Raw genomic sequence first — 17,891 nt, forward strand, 5'->3', positions numbered from 1 at the left:
GCTTTTTTTTTTCCCTTCTGGCTTTTGGAGAAAAGGCAGCATTTCTCTTCACAAACAAGTTCTTTGACACCTGCTTTCGCTTAGGTTAATGTTGTCTAGTTCCCCGGACCAGGAAAACTGACCCAGGACTGGTATGACATTGACCTTCTGATGGGCGGGCAGCCCAGTTGCTGTTGGTCCAGTAGATGTGAACTTTCACTGTAATGTGTGGGCCAGGTTTGTTGTTACCCTGTGCTCACACTGTAAATAGAAATGAAAAGGTGTTGTGGCTATTGAACATCATATGCTACTCTGAAGTTTGCCAGGTTCTTCATAAAAAAAAAAAAAGACAACTGGAAAGAGCTGTAGGCATGAATTAAGGATTACTCTAATGCAACAAGCTATGTGTTTCCATTAAGTTAAATGAAGAAGTGTTAAAAGGCGATGAGATCGCAGTGTGTGAATACCTGCAGAAGATGGGGGGATTTCTGTTAATAGAGTGGTCTCTAAGATGCAGGGGTATCAAGATCTAATGAGTACCATATGAAGTGAGCTATATTCAAACTGGAATTGAGAGAGAGATTTGTTACAGAGCGTTGATTGGAATAAGTGTGTGAGCTCTTTGAACGGAGACTTTCTGGACAGCTTTCTGAAAGAGGCAGCTTTGCATGATTCCAGGTCAAGATCGTGATGTAGAGGCTGCTAAATGAATTTCTGTGGCCTTTGTATACAGCCAGGAAGGCTAGATCAAGCTAAGTCCTTTCAAATTTAAGCTCTGTTAATGTATTTAGCTCTGGCTGCAGACTTATGTAGTCTTGAGCAAGACATTTGTCTGTCTCGGACTCCTGTCCATCGAATGAGATGTGGAAAGAGAGAGGAGCTGTTTTCTATCTGACAGTTTAGCTGAAAGTCCCTCAGGACAGGGACTGCCCTTTGCAGGTATTGAGTGATGTTGAGGTAGGGAGACTTGGCTTTCAGTTGAGGTTCTCTTTGATAAATGATAAATGTTGTATACAGGTTAATAAAAAAAATTGTGTATTTTCAAAAAACAGAGAAAATGAAAGGCTGATGTCCTTTGCAGGGCAAAGTTAAGACTGTCAGTGTCATAGTTAGGTGGTTCCATATTTCTTTTCACTATGTTTTATTACATTTCAATGTTTTTGTCGCTGTTTGAAGTCTTGCCTTCTGAAAGGGCTGTCACTGAAGATGACAAAGTTTCTGTGAGGCTTCCCATCCTCTCTGTATCCCCTCTCAGCCTTCACAGAACTCTCCCCTCTGCCTGGGGATATCCCCAGCGGTTGCATCTCCTTCCAAAGAGGTGGATGCTAGCGATGGAGGGTGCCGCTGGAGTTTACACAGGCATGGTGGCTGAACTGGGCTATCAACATCATGGTTGCAAGAAGCACAGTGGGATCTCTAGTGACCACAAGCGGTCGTGTCTGTGGTTTTATGTTGGATCCAAGCGGGAAAGTATGTGACAACGTACGGCCCCGTAGCTACATGCTCCAACCTTGCTCAGTAATGACTCAGAGGACAATATTCTTCCCTTCTGCAACACCCAGGATTTTTCCCTGACTTTTCCCAGCCTTAGCTCTGCCTGGTGTGCATGAGAGGCTGAAACTAGAACTTGCTGTGTTTTACAAGACTGTTTTACTTCTGCAGGCTTTTCTGTGTCCATCCAGCTGGTGCCTTTTTTTTTTTTTGCAGTGATGGAAGCAGCTTCATGGAACTACCGTAAGCTGCCTCTTAGTAATGACCTATTAGTGAAGCCAACAATAACAGCACTGTCTAGACCATCTGAACACAGCTAAATTATTCCTTTGTCCCTTCTTCATTTGCTTTCTCTCTTGACTGTGGAATTGTTTTGGGTGGTCCGTGTTGACCTTCAGGCTCATTCTTTCTCCCTTGCTTTTTTTCCTTCTGGTTCAGCATTGAGCCTGCCGTACTGAGGCTGAAACTCCAGGTTCCTCTCTCCTGCACGCATGCTGGAGCCAAAGTCATGTGCAATGCTGGAAATGTCTATCTGAAGGGCAGAGAGAAGGGTCATCTTATGGCTTTTTGATTTCACTTCGTCGTGGATTTTGCCAAGTACTGAATACCCTAGCTTCACCTTGGTAGTGCCTGGGACCTGTGAGTCTTAACGTCTTAACTGAAAACTTGATGAGAGAAGGAGATATTCTGGTTTTGATATTAGATCCTGCTGAAACGGATCAGTGTACTTTAATAACAGTATAAAACCAACCTTCCCATGTCCACTGTAGCGCCTCTGGTCATTGCTTCCTGGGAGTGCCTCTTGGCTGCTTCTGTGTGTTCCTTTTGTCTATGTGGCTATGGATATTTCCCCCTGCTTGCAAACCTTTGGGAAATGAATATCTTTGAGACCTCTATTATATTTGGTTGGAAGTTGTCCTTGGTTGGATGGGCTGGCAGCGTGATCAAATGAGTGTTGTCACTGGAAGCTGATTTTAAAAAGCACAAAATTATGGTGTGGGTGGGAAGTAGGGGAGAAAGAAATGAGTTTCCTACTAAGGGAAATAGCTGAAAATAAAGAAAGAGCTGAGGATGGAAGAAGAGACACCAGGGACAAAGGGACAGTGCTAAACACAATCTAGTTTTACATTTCACTTTTGCTGTCTGTGTAATCAGCTTTTCTTTGTCCTGGTCTTCCATCATAGAGATATTCCTGTTTACCTGTTGTGCTGGGGAGAGAGCAGGCTTCGTTGCACAATTCATCCTGTCAATCTACAGTACCTTAAGTGAGTTGGTACAACATGGTGCGAGGGTGAAGCTGGGCTAGAAGGTTGTTCAGGAACAAGAACCTGTCACGTTGTGCAAAGGCAGTGGTATCCATGAGTCCATCTGAGCTCTGTGGGTACTTCACTGGTGTTGTGCAACTTGCAGCTGGTTTGTTCTGGAGCTGTGGCAAAGCCTGGGAAGATGTTTGCTGTGTAGTCTCAAAGCTGCTTCCTCACAAGGCTGAAGCGTGCTTGTGTGCTGCCAGTGTTAGATCAGGAGAACCCGACCTTGCAATGTCCCTTGGGCGTGGGATTCCTGTTGATTCCCCAGCGTTTTCTCCTGGGGAGAGCCATCCGTCCTGCACCCTCTGCTCACTCAAACCAAGCCAAACAGAGCGAGCAGCCTGTGACGCCCCTTTCGCTGGAGAGGCTTGTGAGTGGCATTTGGATTTAATTACCCAGTAAGCTTCAGTGCTTGTTTGAATTTTGACTGAACTGGCTGAGCTGGCTGCTTGTTTCCATGGAACAGTTCTCCACCCTTCTTGGGAGTCAGCTTGGAGACCCCAAGAGCAGTAATTAGGATGGGCAAGAGGCTTAGTCTGGAAAGCATCAGTCCCTGTGCAAAGCTGTCATGGAGAGGACTGGGAAGTGTCAGTTTTGCAACCGATGATGCAAATTGTGCTCCTGCTCTGAAGTTGCTTCAGAGCATGGTGTGGGGGTTTTTTTCCCTTTGTTTTGAACAGTTGAGGCTTTGGTCATAGTCCCTCTGAAACTGCAGTTCGCTTGGACTAGAAACACACTGTTAAAAGTAGTTTAAAAGCTCCTTAAGCACACAGAAGTACATTACTTCACGGAAATAATGTATTTCTGCTTGTGCTTAAGTCATGTTCTGTCATGCTCCAGCAGCAGAAAACAACCTTTCCTGCTCGTATAAGAAGAAGTTTTCTTGTTATGTAGGAGTGCTGGCATGGGTGTGCATTTTGGGTTTTTTTGACAAGTAACACTCATTTTGTAATAATTTCTCAAATGCTCTTCAGAATGCTCTTTGGCATCAGCTTTTTAGGAGATGGTGGAACAAAGATGATGAGTTGACAGCCTAAATACAAGAAATATCTTCTGTCCTTTTTTTATTTTATTTTTTTTTATTCTAGTACCTAATTCAGGACAGCTAGAGCCCAGTTTTACACCACTGATTCTAGGGTGATTGAGTTGATGGTTGGATATTTCTGAAAACATCTGAAATTTAAGCACTTACTGGACGTGAATGGATGCTTTTTGCTTTGCTGTGTTTGTGTGGGGGAGAGAAGCAAAAAGACGCTTCTGGCAGAGATGTGTAGCCTGGCTTTCTAAGGAAATGAGGCTTTCGTAATTATGCAGGTGAGGTTGCGGCACGAGATATTTTTAAACCTATGTTTGACGGACTCAGAAGACTGTGTTGCAAAAAGTTTTGACAAAATTGATGGGTAAGTAGAGGAGGAAGTCTCAGTTACTGCTTTGAGGGCAATGTAATATAACCCCAGCTTGTCCTGGACATTGGAAACCGCTTGGTTTTTCAGGAGAAGACAGAAATCCATGGGAAATTGGCCTTCCTGGCTTTGTCAATCAGTGAACAAATTGTCTTAAGTTCATTTGAATACCCTGACTTGGTGGCCAGCATAAGCCCCATGTGCTAGGGTAGGCAGCAAGGACATCCAGGTATTCTCTACACCCTGCAGAGGTGATTTCCAACCTCAGTCTGCCTTTTGCAGGGTTACTCACTTCCAGCTTCCTTCTAGCAGGATGACTGTGACTGCTGTCCATGTGAGTGACAAAGTAACCTACGCCATAGGAATAACACTGTCACAGTGACCCTGAATACTCATCTGTAGTGGTAATAATGATAGGATCCGCTTCAGCTCAAAGATCTCTCTGTTTTGATCTCTTCAGTGGTGCCATGTGCTCGTCAGACATCCTAGCAAGAGCGTGGTTCATGCTATTGCTCTTGCTGCTTCATTAATCCTCACGCCTACCCATGGGATGTGGTCTGTGCGGGGCTTGGGCCAGCTCTCAGGGGCTGCCAGGTCTTTCTCTTGGGAGGAACAGAGGGAGCAGCTTACAGTCCCTCCAGAAAACTTTGAAGTTACTCTGTCCCTGTTTGTTGGGTTATTACTACTTTTTATTATTATTACTAGTGACCTCCAGCAAACCCTGTTGTCCCTCCTCGGAAGAGGCAGTGAAATCTTCTAAGTTCTGGAATATCCCTGCAGGTTAACCAGAGGTGCATCTCCTCGAAGATGCTGCCAGGCATGGACAAGGAGGTTGGGCGCTAGGAGAGCCACGGTGAACTCGGTGGTTTTGCTGACGAAAGCCCGGCTCTGCCACTGCCTGTGGAAGCCCTGTTCCCCTGTGACATTACGGCCTGCGTTTTGTGTCAGAGAGTTCAGGAAACTTTTGTTGTCACTCAGGTTGGAAAAAAGAAAGGGGTGAGGGGCACTGCAGAGATTATACCTTTGGTGGAAAATTCCTGGAGGGTGTTGTGGGTGGTTTTTGGTTTTGTGGGGTTTTTTTAACTTGTCCCTCCCCTCCTTTCCCTTCCCCCTCCACAAAAAAGCGCGTTTTTTTCCTTCTTTTTTGTGTTCTTTTTCCTACTACAAAACCTATCTGGAAAACTATACTTGTCCCCAGAGGTCCCTCTTAACAAAAAAAAAAAAACCCAAACCCCAAACTATGGGAACATGTGTGTTTTTTGGGGGTGGTTTTAGTTTTGGTTGGTTTGTTTGTTTTTCTTCCTGAAGTAGGACTGTGAGTTATCTTTTTCTTGACTGTTTCCTTGTAGCATTTTGTGTTATGCTCCCTGCCACCCCTCTGGAAAAACAAGTGTATGTTTTTAGTGGGTAGGGAAATGTGGAGGGGAAGAGCAATTACACTTTAATGTACTTTGATATGACTTTAAAAAAATTATTAATTAAATATTTAATATTGAGATATATATATATGTTTATATTTTATTTTAAATATATATCCACACATTGCCTACAGGAGAATGTAGGCATTTTCCTAATGCTTGGTATAGGCATTAAAGCTCATTTCTGAGCTCTGAAATAAAAGCGACACTGGATTGTAAACATTTTGCCCTATTTTTCACCTTATTTCTTTTACAAGATGGCTCTGGGTGCACAGCATGCATGAGAATTCTTTCTCCTTTCTTTTTTTTTTTTTTGGCTTTCATAACTCCAGTCCTGTTACAACCCAACAGGAGGAGTGGGAAAAGAGGAGATGATGTTGTATCTGAGCATGAGGATCCAGCACACATACCTGGGGAAAGAACCTCGCTATTTGGGTTCAGTCCTGTCTGATTCCGTACATTTTTTGTTATCTTTCACATCTTTGCTGACTTTGAGTTAAATCTGCAGGCTGGCTCGGTGTAGGGGTGGCTCTGTCCCTGGAGATGCTCAGTTTTACACAGAGGGTGGTAGCTGCTGTCATTTTTGAAAACTGTTGCTGTAAATGCTGCAGATACTTGTATTTTTACAGTAATAGCTGCATGTGCCTAATATCCGCCTGTCTTGACTGGATCACGAACACAGAGCGTGCGACAGGGTCCTGAAAGGTTTCTGTCCTGTAGGGCACCACCTTATACCTCACAAACTGGATCCAGTCCCCTGGACAGTGCATCTGGCTGATGGGTCCCTCTCCAAAGGGCCCCCACGGGCAGCAGACATGGGCTGTGAGCTGGAGGAGCAGTGGTCACCCACACTCAGCCACTGGCTTTTCTGAGGATCTGTCTCATCTCTGATGAAGAAACCTTTATTTCCAAGACACAGTGGGCTGGGAGGGACTGCGGCGTGGTCTTTGAATGCCTCACTTAACAGGAAGGCTAAGCATTGTGTCTTTTGACTCATTTGGGTTGAAAGATTGTATTTGCAATGCTGTGTTTTTACACTGCACTTCCAGGGGTGAGGTTGCCTTCCATGCTTCAGTTGTCTCTCCTTCTTTTGCAGACGAAGAAGAAGCTCTGAACTCTATTATGAAGGATTTGGCAGCGTTGGGCAAATGTGGGGGGCTGCTGGACAACAACAGGAATAAAAACAGTGTCCACTCCAGCAAACAGGTAAGGCATTGCTCGAGTCCGCCCCAAACTCCAGTAGACCAAAGAGGTGGGCGTGGTGCTTACCATGCTGGGAGAACAGTTTAGATGCGAGAACTGCATTTAACAAGTACTGCAGGAGCTCAGCACATTGGAAATAACATAATTTTACCAGGCATAAGCTTTAGGACCTCTTTTTGAAGAGCTGAAAAGAAGCTACAGGCATCCCCATGTCACAGGAGCAATGGAGGAGCAGAGGAGAGCAGCGTTACCCCAAATCTTTCACAAATACAGCAACAGAGCCTGAGACTGGCTTTAAATCTCAAATCCCACCCCAAGACACTTCTTTCTCTTGCTTAACACTGGAAGTATACAGGCTATACAGCTTTAAGATTTGGATTTGTCAAATGTTTTCTATTGACAGCGTTGATGAAATACAGTATTTGTCATGTGTGGATTTTGCTTCAGATATTTGAAAGACAGACTGCCAACTTTGAGCTGTAGACACCCAGGCTCTTTTGGGAGGAATAATGTCATTCTTATATAAAGTGTTTAGATATTAATTACTGGTGTTTATCTTTATGCTCCCAAAACCAAACATTTTGGCCCTGTTGTGCTTTCAGAGCTCATTTGGTGAGCAAAAATGTTGTCCCTTGAGCAATGTCAGAAATTATTCGCTGACATTAATATAATAGCAAAAGTGGAATAATAGCCTGTTTGTGTATGGAACAAATATCATGCAAACAGAAAAGTTGTGAAGAAAGCGTTCAGTTGTCAAAATAGCAAGAAGAAAAGGAGCAGAAAATAATTAGGAGGACCGGGAAGCTGCTGGAGAAGCATGCAAGCAAATCCACTTTGAATTCCACTTCTAGTGCTGTGGCTTAGAATAAGCTTGCGATTAACTTTGCAACTGCTGAATGCCTAGCAAGGGAGAAAACAAGTTGTCATTTACTGTCGTCATGCATATTTTAATGGCACTTGTGCTACTAACGAAGATCTCTGGATGCAGAGGGGGAAAAAATCCTTTCCCGAATCCCTCTAGACTTCCTAGACACATGCAGACAAAAACACGTGCGCACATAGCGAGTCTGTTTTAAAGTGTGTCCTGGCGGTAGCAGCTGTCCAAGTTGAATCACTGGATTTGTGTTCAGCTTATGCTGAAATAAGTCCAAGATGTTTACAAAACTGACTGGAGAAATTCAGAGCTGGCGCTCTGCAGCTGCAGGCGAAGCAGGCAATCCGGCGTGGCTTTGGATAGCTCCGAGGGCAGCATTTTCTGCAAGTTGGTGGGTGGGGACCGTACCAAGCCATCTCAGGTTCCTTTCAGGATAGCAAAGGTTTTTAGACTTCTCTTCAATAGCAGTTGTTTTCTCATAGTGGGGAAAAATCCCCTGCTGTCCTTTTTGAAAACTGTTGCTGTAAATGCTGCAGATACAGTTAACCAGATAATTAGTTGAAAATAAGGGAAAATAATAGTTTTCATTGGCTGAATTCTTATTGAGAAAGGTTTCATAAAGTTGGCATCTTGCAGTCAAATTTGTATCCACAGCCCATCCACTGTGTAATTTCAGTTACAAATCACCAATCGAGTTAATGTTGTGCTCTGATACCAGCTTTAGAATTGTTGCCTGCCACTTGCATTTAATTTTATATTAGGAATCAAACTTTTCTTCCCAGTTACAACACTGATGCTTGGAAAAACATTGCCTCCTTTATGACTTTTTTTTCTTTTTAATCCATAAGTGGACCAGCCGTAGCTGTGTGGTCATTGTTACTCAGAGTTCTCTGATGGAGGAGATGCCAGCAGTCAGCATCCCGCTCTCCTCACACATCCGGCGTTGAGGATTCAGACCAACAGGCCCCACGAGATGAAGGGCGTTGGAGTATGTTGAATTGTTGCTTCACTAAATTGGACTAGCTGGAACAAGTCTGGCTCGTGGGACAGCGAGAGTCTAGTCTGTGAGGTGGGGAGTGGCCAAAGTAGGTGGAATTAGTGGGGACTTGGTTCATTTTTTGCAGCTCAGAACTTTTAATCAACTTGTTTGGGTCACTTTTAGGTTTTTTTCATTGATTTTTTTAGCACAGAAATTGATGGGGGAGGTGGAGAGATTGCTTTGGAAATGCTGTTGTCATGTCTGTGATTTGTTGTTCCTTTGGTACTTGGTGTTCCCTCTTTTTTTTTCTTTTTTTCTTCCTTTTTTTTTTTTTTTTGTCTTCTGTGGTCAGGTTGGCTGGCTGGGCTGAAGGAGGCACTGCACAGTCTGCTTTCTGGGAGAGGGAGAGTAAGGCACGGGGCATTTAGATGTTAAGTTTTCCTCTTGGGAGTCTCATTGTAGTTGTCTCTTCCGAGGCTCTGCAGCAACATACTCGCAGTGAAACACTTGGGTCTGGATGTTCAGTTGTTAGATTAAGAAAAATAGAATTTTTTTTTTCAGTGAAAAAATGCATTTCTGAGGCATGGGAATCCTTTAGTCAGTGTTCCAAATTTCCACTGAAAAAACACTTTAAACAAGAATGTGTTGACTAACTAGCCTGTCCCTTTGTGGCTTGCAGTAGTGTTTTGGTCCACAGAGGAACACAACCAAAGAGCTATCTCAGCTCTGTCTCCTGGAGGGATTCCTTAGTGCTCTCTTGACAGAAGTTGAAATTTGGAGCCTGCCAGATAGAATTCCTGGTAGGCCTGGGCCACACAAGAAAGTGTTTTGTGCTGGCTATGCAGTATTTCTTCCCAAAAATATTGACAGTTTTGCTTCAGATGATATTATGAAATGAACAACCTTTGGCAAATCGTGTGGCTTTAGGACTGAGGCTCAGTTTCTGGATGTCTAATGCCTCATGGCAGAGCAAGCTGAAAATGAGAACAGCAATATTTGATGCATGGTGCAGGTGAGTTTCCTCCTTTAGATTGTCCAGGCAGCTGGCAGCAGATGTGATGGCTGAGCTTGAATCTCCAGAGTCCTGGTCAGGTGTGTGTCAGCCACTACGTTGCACAGCCTTTCTGCCTTGTGGGAAAATAAGGTAGGGGGATAGAGATGGACACCCTTTTCCTTCTGCATGTGAGTCACAGTCTTTAAGAGGGAGATGCTCTTTGGGAACAGAGGGATCATCCTGACTTTATTTCTAGTGCATCCTCTGCACTATTTATTCCCTTTATACTCCAGTATTCCTCGTGCATCCTCTGGCGTGACTGGAAGGAGTCCTTTCAGGCAGTCTGTTGGACTGAACAAAGGAGTTTGTTTATAGCAGTGGCTCTGAAGAGGGGAAGGAGGAAACAGCAGAGTAAAGATCTGCATTGTGATCGCTAAGGAAGATTGAGTGGGATAAGAAGGGAAGCCACAAAGAATTAGGAATCCCAAACAAAAGTGTGGAGGAGAAAGGAGCAATTATATTAACATTTCTTTTGCATCTGTCTGTTTATGTGCACATCCATTTATTTACATAAGTAGCGCTCGGCAACTCGCAGTATGAAGTTGGTTGTCAGTGCTGTGCTTTGGTCTAATGACAAGGCATTGGTGTGGGCCTCTCTCACAGCTGATGACAGCTAGCAATTCCTCTGCCACATTAGTTTTGATTGCAAGTTCTCCCACAGCAATAAAGTCCAATATTTGTGAGGAACGTTTTCCCATGCACAACAAATGTCAGACTGACCTAAAAGTTGTTCTTTTAGTAAATTGCCTCTGGATTCTCTTTTCTTTGGCAAGTTGGATGCAGGACAAGCCTTCCTTATAACTAGAATAAAATACAGCTCATGTTCTAGGGCTCTCTGTAGGTCTTTAAGCAGCCTAAAAGGAGTTTGGCTTTGGCACCTCTGTTTTACCATTGGAGAATATCATGGTGATCCATAAATATCACTTTGAAGGTGGGAGTCTATGAGAAGATCTGCAGGGATTGCCCCACCTTAGGGGCAGAGGCAAAGGACCAAGAGGAGAGCAGCACCAGCTGGGAAAGCTTTGGCTGGAGATAGCAAAGTCAGTGGAGTCCCAGGGATCTGGGGAAGAGACTTTCCCTTGTCTCTTTGTGGAGCTAACTTGGGTGCTAAGAGGGTAGTACTAAGGAGAAATGAGGCTGGAAAAAAGCAATTCACTGCCAGGTAGGTGGTTTTGGATAAACATTTCAAAGCCTGTGATTTTTCTGCTGCTGTGTAAACCAAAAATATCTATAACAGGGAGCAGTGAACCCTCTACACATCATCTTTCCACTGGCCTCTGAGCGGCTCTCATGCTGGGCTTGCCTTTTCAGAGGAAAAGAGCTGCAAGGATCCAGGGGGACCAGGATATCTTGTAGCTTCCCCTCCCTGAGAGGAGAAGGGGGCAATCCCAGACAGACCCCTTTCTGTCTGATTGCTGAATAACCCAAAGCGCGTGGGGGTTCTGTGCAGATAATTCCTAATGACGCGGATTAGTCATCTCCTATTGCGGTTTAGGGACGCGGTCCAGCTGTCTGGCTTGTAACGAACGTCCTGTTGCTAAAAGCAGGGGCGAGCGCAGGACTAATGCAAACAATGTGCACGTCGGGGAGGTGCAGAAGTCCCCTCAGCCTGGCCCGGCGGTGCTGATTTCTCTTGGCCGAAGCCAGAAGTTGAGGAGAAATCCCACCGCTTTGTGGCTTTGTACAAGGGAGTAACTAGAGCACTAAGGCTTGAACGCCGCACTGCTTAGCGGGGTTTTCTCGTTGCTTCCTAATCCAACAAGTAGAAAATGAGAAGTGAATATAATCCCTCTGCTTACCCTCCAGCGTGCAGAAATGGGTCTCCCTCACTGCCACTATTTTACCCAGGCAAAGTAAATGCCCAAGGTCTCATGGGCGTATAACAGCAAAGCTGGAATGAGCCCCTCTTGGTGCAGCACTGAAGGGAAGGGGAGGCCTCTTGTGATGATTTTTCCTGCCTTTCTTGACTTCAGAAGGGTTAACGCTGGAGTCAGAGGCTTTGTCACACGCAGGTGGCTTGTGAGGCAACCATGGATTTGGGTGGAAGGAGTGATCCAAAGGCCCTGTCCCTGTGGTGCCTCAGCATGGGCAAAGCTGCCTTCTGGGTAGGTTTGACAAGGGCAGCTTTAAAAGCAAACCACAGAGGTGGAGTCTGCCCAGAACGCTGTTTCTGACGGCGGCTAAATTTGGGAGGAAGAGAGGACGTGATGGGGGCAGTCTTTGAGCTTGGCGCTCATCGGATTTTACGGTGTGGCAGTTTTAGGTGCTTCAGCTCTCGGTGCCACGCTACTGCACGGGCAGATGTGGAGGTGCTGGGCTGTCGGGTCCCTGCCTGCAGTTAGTGGCACTGAGGCGATGCAGTGAGGGTGTCCCTGTGCCATCGGACACCCTTCTCAAAGGACATGGCATTGCTCAGCTTGGACTCGTACCCTGATTTGATTGACCCTCTTGGGTGTTCGTCAGTGAGGGTGCTCAACACCTTCTGTTCCTCCGAAGCTGCTTCCATTTTAGGCCTAACAGCATGTTTTCCTGCTCTCAATGTGTGCTTTTATTACAAACAGCAGTCAGCTCTTCAGGGATCTCTGTATAACATCATGATTCACCTCGTTTGGAAACACTTTCCATTTTTTTCCAACGTTTTCCTTAATCTAAACCAGTGCTCAGGGCTGCTTGCTCCAGCTCAGGGGGCCGAGCTTGGCCGAGTCCACCGGGGTGCATGGTCCCCAACCATGTGGGCAGAAGCGGTTGCCCCCTTCCCCCTGCCGACTCCCGTCAGCGCTTCCTCTGAAGCTCAGCCGTTGTGATCTGTTTGTGAAATTAGAAGTTTTGAGGAAGGAGCTAAAAATACCTCGAGAAAAGCCTGGAAAGATGGTGATGGGTTTGTGGCTGCTGCGGTGGCTTTGCTTTTTCCTTTTGTGAGGCGGATGGCAAGAAAGAGTAAAATACCATTTGTTAGCAGGGCTGGAGGAAATGCCGGTACAAGTATCTTGGAGAAGAAATTATTCCAGAAACGAAGGGAATTACTGTGGTATTTCCTGTCAGAGTTGTCGCTTGTTTTGTTTGTGTCGCAGCAGGGCCTAGAGGCGCCAGCCAAGATGCGGGCTCCTCCGTGCCCCATGTCACATGGAAACGCACGTGGAGAGGCAAGGTTGCTCAGTACATACAACCTAGGAGGTTAAACATCTAAATTTTGTGTTTGGCTCTGCCACTCTGCTTCACAGAATGAATCACAGAATGGTTTGGTTTGGAACGACCTTTAAAGACTAGATAGGTTGGACCTGTCTAGTCCAACCCCCTGCCATGGGCAGGGACACCTTCCATTAGACCAGGTTGCTCCCAGCCCCATCCAGCCTGGCCTTGAGCACTGCCAGGGAGGGGGCAGCCACAGCTTCTCTGGGCAACCTGTGCCAGTGTATCACCAACCTTATCATAAAAAATTTCTTCCTTATATCCAACCTAAATCTGGCCTCTTGTGGTTTAAAACTGTTGCCCCTTGTCCTGTCACTACAGGACCTGGGAAAAAGTCTCTCTCCATCTTATAAAGCCCCCTTTACATATTGAAAGGCTGCAATAAAGTTTCCCTGGAGCCTTCTCTTCCCCAGGCTGGGCTTTTGCTTCACACCGTTAGGCAAAGCACCTTGTGCCCTTGTGCCTCAGTTTCCCCTGCTTGCTCTGTTACCTGCCTCAGCTTTTACAGGGCTCCATGAAACCGCCAATGAAATCCTCTGCCAGAGCTCAGTGTTGAAGGCTGGTGCCTTGCGACATGGCCTTACCTCTCTCCTCCACCGTATTTAAGACGTCCTTCTTGGATGTTTCAGCTTGTTCTCCTACACCAACTAGTGACCTCTTGATTTTGAGGAGAACAAGGCTGCCATTAACCTCATTTGACATCTGATGGGAGGGAGGGTAAATAGCATGACTTGGATTGTGCAAGGAGTCGCTGTTCTCTTCACAAAATTGCAGAAGTGAGTAGGACCCGGCAGCCTCCACCACCCACACCTCTTCCATGACCTGCCCTTAGGCATTTGCACATTGTGTTGAGGTCCTTACGGAGAAGATGCTGATCCTGCTTTCCCCTTGGATCCTGTGTTTGAGATGCTGGGTGCAGACTTGTGTGAGATTTTTTTTTTTTGCTCCAGCACTTGGCAGTGCCCCAGGCTCCCTGTGTAATCTCAAACCAGTTGCTCCAAACCAGATTTCCATGGGTGTAAAAAATCACAGCCTGCTCCGGCATTTAGGAAGTGCTTTGCATCCCCTGGGACTTCCTAGTGCTTTGGGCACGGCCCACTTTTTTTTTTTTTTTTTGAAGGAAAAAAGTATTTGTTGCTGATAGCAGTGATGAATTCAGCTTTAGCTGTGGATCAAAAACATGAGCAAGCCAAGGGAAGACTGGAAAAATAAAACTGTAACCAACTTCTCAGACTATAAATACCTATTTATCCCTCTTTCAAATGCTCGTGAGCTTAAGATCTTAGTTTCTTTGAGAGAGGTGAGAGGTTGGTGTGTTTTATATCAGAAAAAAAAGAAAATCTAATTAACAAATGAAGTGGGTTTTCACTCCTCTGTTGCAGCTGGTGTGTTTGCTCCGCTCAGAAGCCGAGCAGAGCAGTGTGGGGCAGCTGGCTTACTTCTGTTGGCTTCGGGCCACAGCACATCAGCCCTGTTGTTGATGTAGAAGAAAAGGATGCAGCAGGGTCGTGGCTCATTTTTTTTCCCTTTTCTTCTCTCTCTAGAGCTTTATACAAGTGTTTTGACATTTTCCAGCCACAAGCTGTTTTTCAAAACTTATTTGTCTGCGAAATTTGTGTTGCTCAGCATAACCAGGCAGTGTGTGCTACGACCCAGCTCGGTGCAGCGTTCGGGTCTGTGCTGAAAGTGAAACCTCTGTTTTGAAAGGTTTCCTGCAGCGAGGCCGGAGCTGCGTGAGCTTTTCCCCTCACACGTCCTGCTCCTTTGTAAGGAGAAACCTCGAAAGTTCCTTGCTCTTTTTTTTTTTTTTTCCTTAGAGAAGGGCTTTGTAGAGCTACATGCAGTGAATCCACACCAACTGATTTACTGTCAGCATCCAGGAGAGATGAACCAGCCAGGCTCTGTTCAGAGGGGCATGCAAATAAAAATTGGCATTAAAGAGCCAATATCTTTTTTTCCTTTTCCAACAGAGATAATCCAAGGTGGCAGTCCCACCCGTATTTGCCTGTCTCTAGAATGAACTGGACTTTCAGCACTAGGTTGGTTATGGTCATCTCTTCTCCTTTTGAATTTTGGACTGTTTGGTAGTTACTTTGGTATCTTTATGAGTTGGGCCTGGTTCTAGAAGCGAACCTGGAGTTTGTCCAAATGCTGTGGGTCTGGAGAACTGGCTGTAGACATCAAGGTGATGTAAGTGCCTGTTTAGCACAGGCCTGTAACACTGCTGGAGTGCCCCATTTGGTGACTGTCCCAGCACCGGTTCTTGCCAGCCTTTCTGGAAACACAGAAAATGCCACGAGCAGAGGTAAAAAAAAAATGTGTTTTGGATCATCCAACATATTTACCCTGAATCTGATGGGGTTTTTTAAGCCTTTCAAGGAATTGCCTCCAGCCTTGACTTCCTGAACTTCAGTGGGTATTTGCAGAACTTGAGGAGCTGTCAGTTTAAAAATAAACCTAAGGATGCCCGTCCAGCTCATTTTCCTCATTAGAGACAAAGCTGTTTCACTGTGCTTCTGCTTTCCCTCTGAGAGGATGGAAAGTGTGCCTTCACGCGCTGGCAATCCAGGGTTAGAGATAAGGTGCTTGCTCAGGAAGGGCTGTCACCCACCCATTTGGGGATTATCCCTGTGAGATGCAGGCAGCGCAGGACCAAGCCCTCCCTGGTGTTACACCACAGAGGGAGGGGACAACCACTTTTTTTTTTTCTCCATGGGAAGAAAACTACTATTTGAGGAGTCTTGTGTGCACTAATGGCTGCAGAGCCCTGGTTAACTAAACTTGGTCTGAGAAGTAAAGAGGGTTTTGATCTGCTTTGGAGATGATCTGTAAGTCCTGGAATGAGCCAAGGGATGCTGGAGGGATGCTTGGTTCAGGCTCGGTCTGAGAAGCTGAATGAATGAAAAGGCTCCTTGTGGTCTTGATCGCTGCTAAATATGCACAAATAGAGGATGGGAGAAGTGGCTTTTACTAGTCCCTGCACGGTTGTGTGCCCAGTCTGCCTGTGACCCCGCTGGCTCTTCTTTGGGCAAATTTAATGATTTCTCCTGAGGTGAATAACAGGTCAGTTCAGGGCAGGCATTTACTGTGTATAGTCTAGTGATGCCTGATACACTTCGCGTACTGTAGGTCCTGAGAAAATAAGTCACCACCACCCCTGCACTATTGGCTTTTAAAATCCAAGACTGTCTTTCTACTTCCATTATAGGATGTTTGCTTTTACTACTTATTTCTGTGCCCCAAATATTCCTGTGTTGTATTAAACATACTCTGAGCTTTGCTTTTTGGGTTTCCAACAGGAAAATACTGGGGTAAAACCATGGGAAGCGCTGAAGATGGACAGACATTGGACACTTTAGCATGTTTGCCTCTGATAATAGTGCCTTGTTCCCAACTGAGTTCAGAGCATTTGTATTTTTCCACTTTTATTAATGCATTTTATTCAAACTAACAGTTATAGATGTGAGTGTCCTCTTGTTTACAGAAGACCTTGTTTTTTGACAAGCATGTTTATCAGCAACGTGGAGTTTCCCAAAGTTTGCGACCAGCAGGCAGCTTGGCCATAAGTAGAGCAGATACCCACTGGAGTTAGGGGAGCCTTCCTGAGAACTCCTGTCAGCTTTGGGTCTGTGAGTCAATCTGGGCTGCAGTTTGGGACCTAACCATATTCTGCTTTTTCTTTCAGCAGCGAAATGTCAGGATCAAGTTTGAATATGAAGGAGAGAAAAGGTATGTACCCAACCCAGTCCCCGACATGTATAAGGACAAACTGCCATTTTTGCCCAAAATCGTCCTACTGACTTCAGCCAGCTGCAGATGAGCTCACAGCAGGATTCATTCCCCTAAAATCAACTACAGTTTTATATGCAAGAGCCTTGCCTCGTCATCCTGTTTGCCACAAGTACCTCCTGGGATTTGCACGCAGGCAAAGTGGTTCCAAGCTGCAAGTCATTAAATGGCTCTTACCGAGGACATAGGGTGCACGCTTGGATCCTTTTTTTTCTTTTTTAATTCTTGAGTCCTGCTGAACCACAGCTGAGCTGCAACTCTACAGAAATGTGTCCTTTGATTAGCAGCCTATGACACTTACTTAAGATAACCAGATTTTGGGCATGGGTCCCATAAAAATAGAGCTGGGAGTTAAAGCTTGCCCGCCCTTCCCTGCTTGACATTTTCATAGAATCACCTCTGCTTCGTGCTTAGTGACTGTGGCAGGGCAGGACACAGGCCTGGAAACTCACAGGCTGATGGTCCAAGTTGCATGTTAAAGGGAAAGAAAATTTAAGTAATGCCACCGTAGGGCTAGACTGTACCTGCTGATGTGTGCCTACAGAGCTCCTGTGTGTGATGGTGCAGGAGGGTCACAGGGTGCTGAACTGCATCGTTCTCTCTTCCATCCCTCCTCCCTGTTCAGAGCCACTTGTTGAATAGGGAGATGATAAATCACTGACCAGTGCCTCATCATGGGTCTTCTCCACTGAAGGGCTGCTGGGCTTTCTTCTTTTCTACCTGTACCTCACAGTAATGGGAGGAGCAGAGGAGCTGCACTAGGGTTTTTGGTAGATATTCTTGCAGGGTAGGTCAAGTCCCCTCTTGGTCATAGCAGACGAGCAGCATTTCTATGAGTGCAAAAGCAAAGAGCAAGCTTTACGCTGCTTGATAGAAGAATACAGGTCCTTTCTTCTGAATTGTCAGTCTAATCCCAAATTCTAGTATGCTTGTACTAAACTGAGACTACTGTTGTATTTGTCTCTGTATACAGGATTATCCAGTTTCCAAGACCAGTCAAATTCAAAGAAGTGGTGCAGAAAGTCACGGATGCTTTTGGACAGACAATGGACTTAGTCTGTGTGAACAATGAGGTACTTTTCTCCTTATTGCTTAGGGGAAGTTTTAGGGTGCCTGGTGCCCACTTCAGAATTGAGTGTTTTGTTCTTAAGGCCCTAATTTATTGCTGTACAAGGATGTGAAGGAAAATAATCTTATTTTGTGGT

General features: G+C 45.4%; 1 protein-coding gene across 1 annotated transcript in view; it reads left to right on the top strand.

The window, feature by feature from the left end:
- Positions 1–1,310: 1,310 nt before the first annotated feature.
- LOC104348091 (mitogen-activated protein kinase kinase kinase 3-like) overlaps positions 1,311–17,891 on the top strand; it is a 47,358-nt gene continuing 30,777 nt past the window's right edge. Inside the window, exons 1-4 of the mRNA XM_009953288.2 lie at positions 1,311–1,449; positions 6,695–6,804; positions 16,583–16,626; positions 17,660–17,759. Of these exons, the coding sequence (XP_009951590.2) occupies positions 1,311–1,449; positions 6,695–6,804; positions 16,583–16,626; positions 17,660–17,759 (393 nt within the window). The remainder of the gene's footprint in view (positions 1,450–6,694; positions 6,805–16,582; positions 16,627–17,659; positions 17,760–17,891) is intronic.

This window comes from Leptosomus discolor, chromosome 6 (assembly GCF_034619465.1).
Source record: "Leptosomus discolor isolate bLepDis1 chromosome 6, bLepDis1.hap2, whole genome shotgun sequence".
NCBI lineage: Eukaryota > Metazoa > Chordata > Aves > Leptosomiformes > Leptosomidae > Leptosomus > Leptosomus discolor.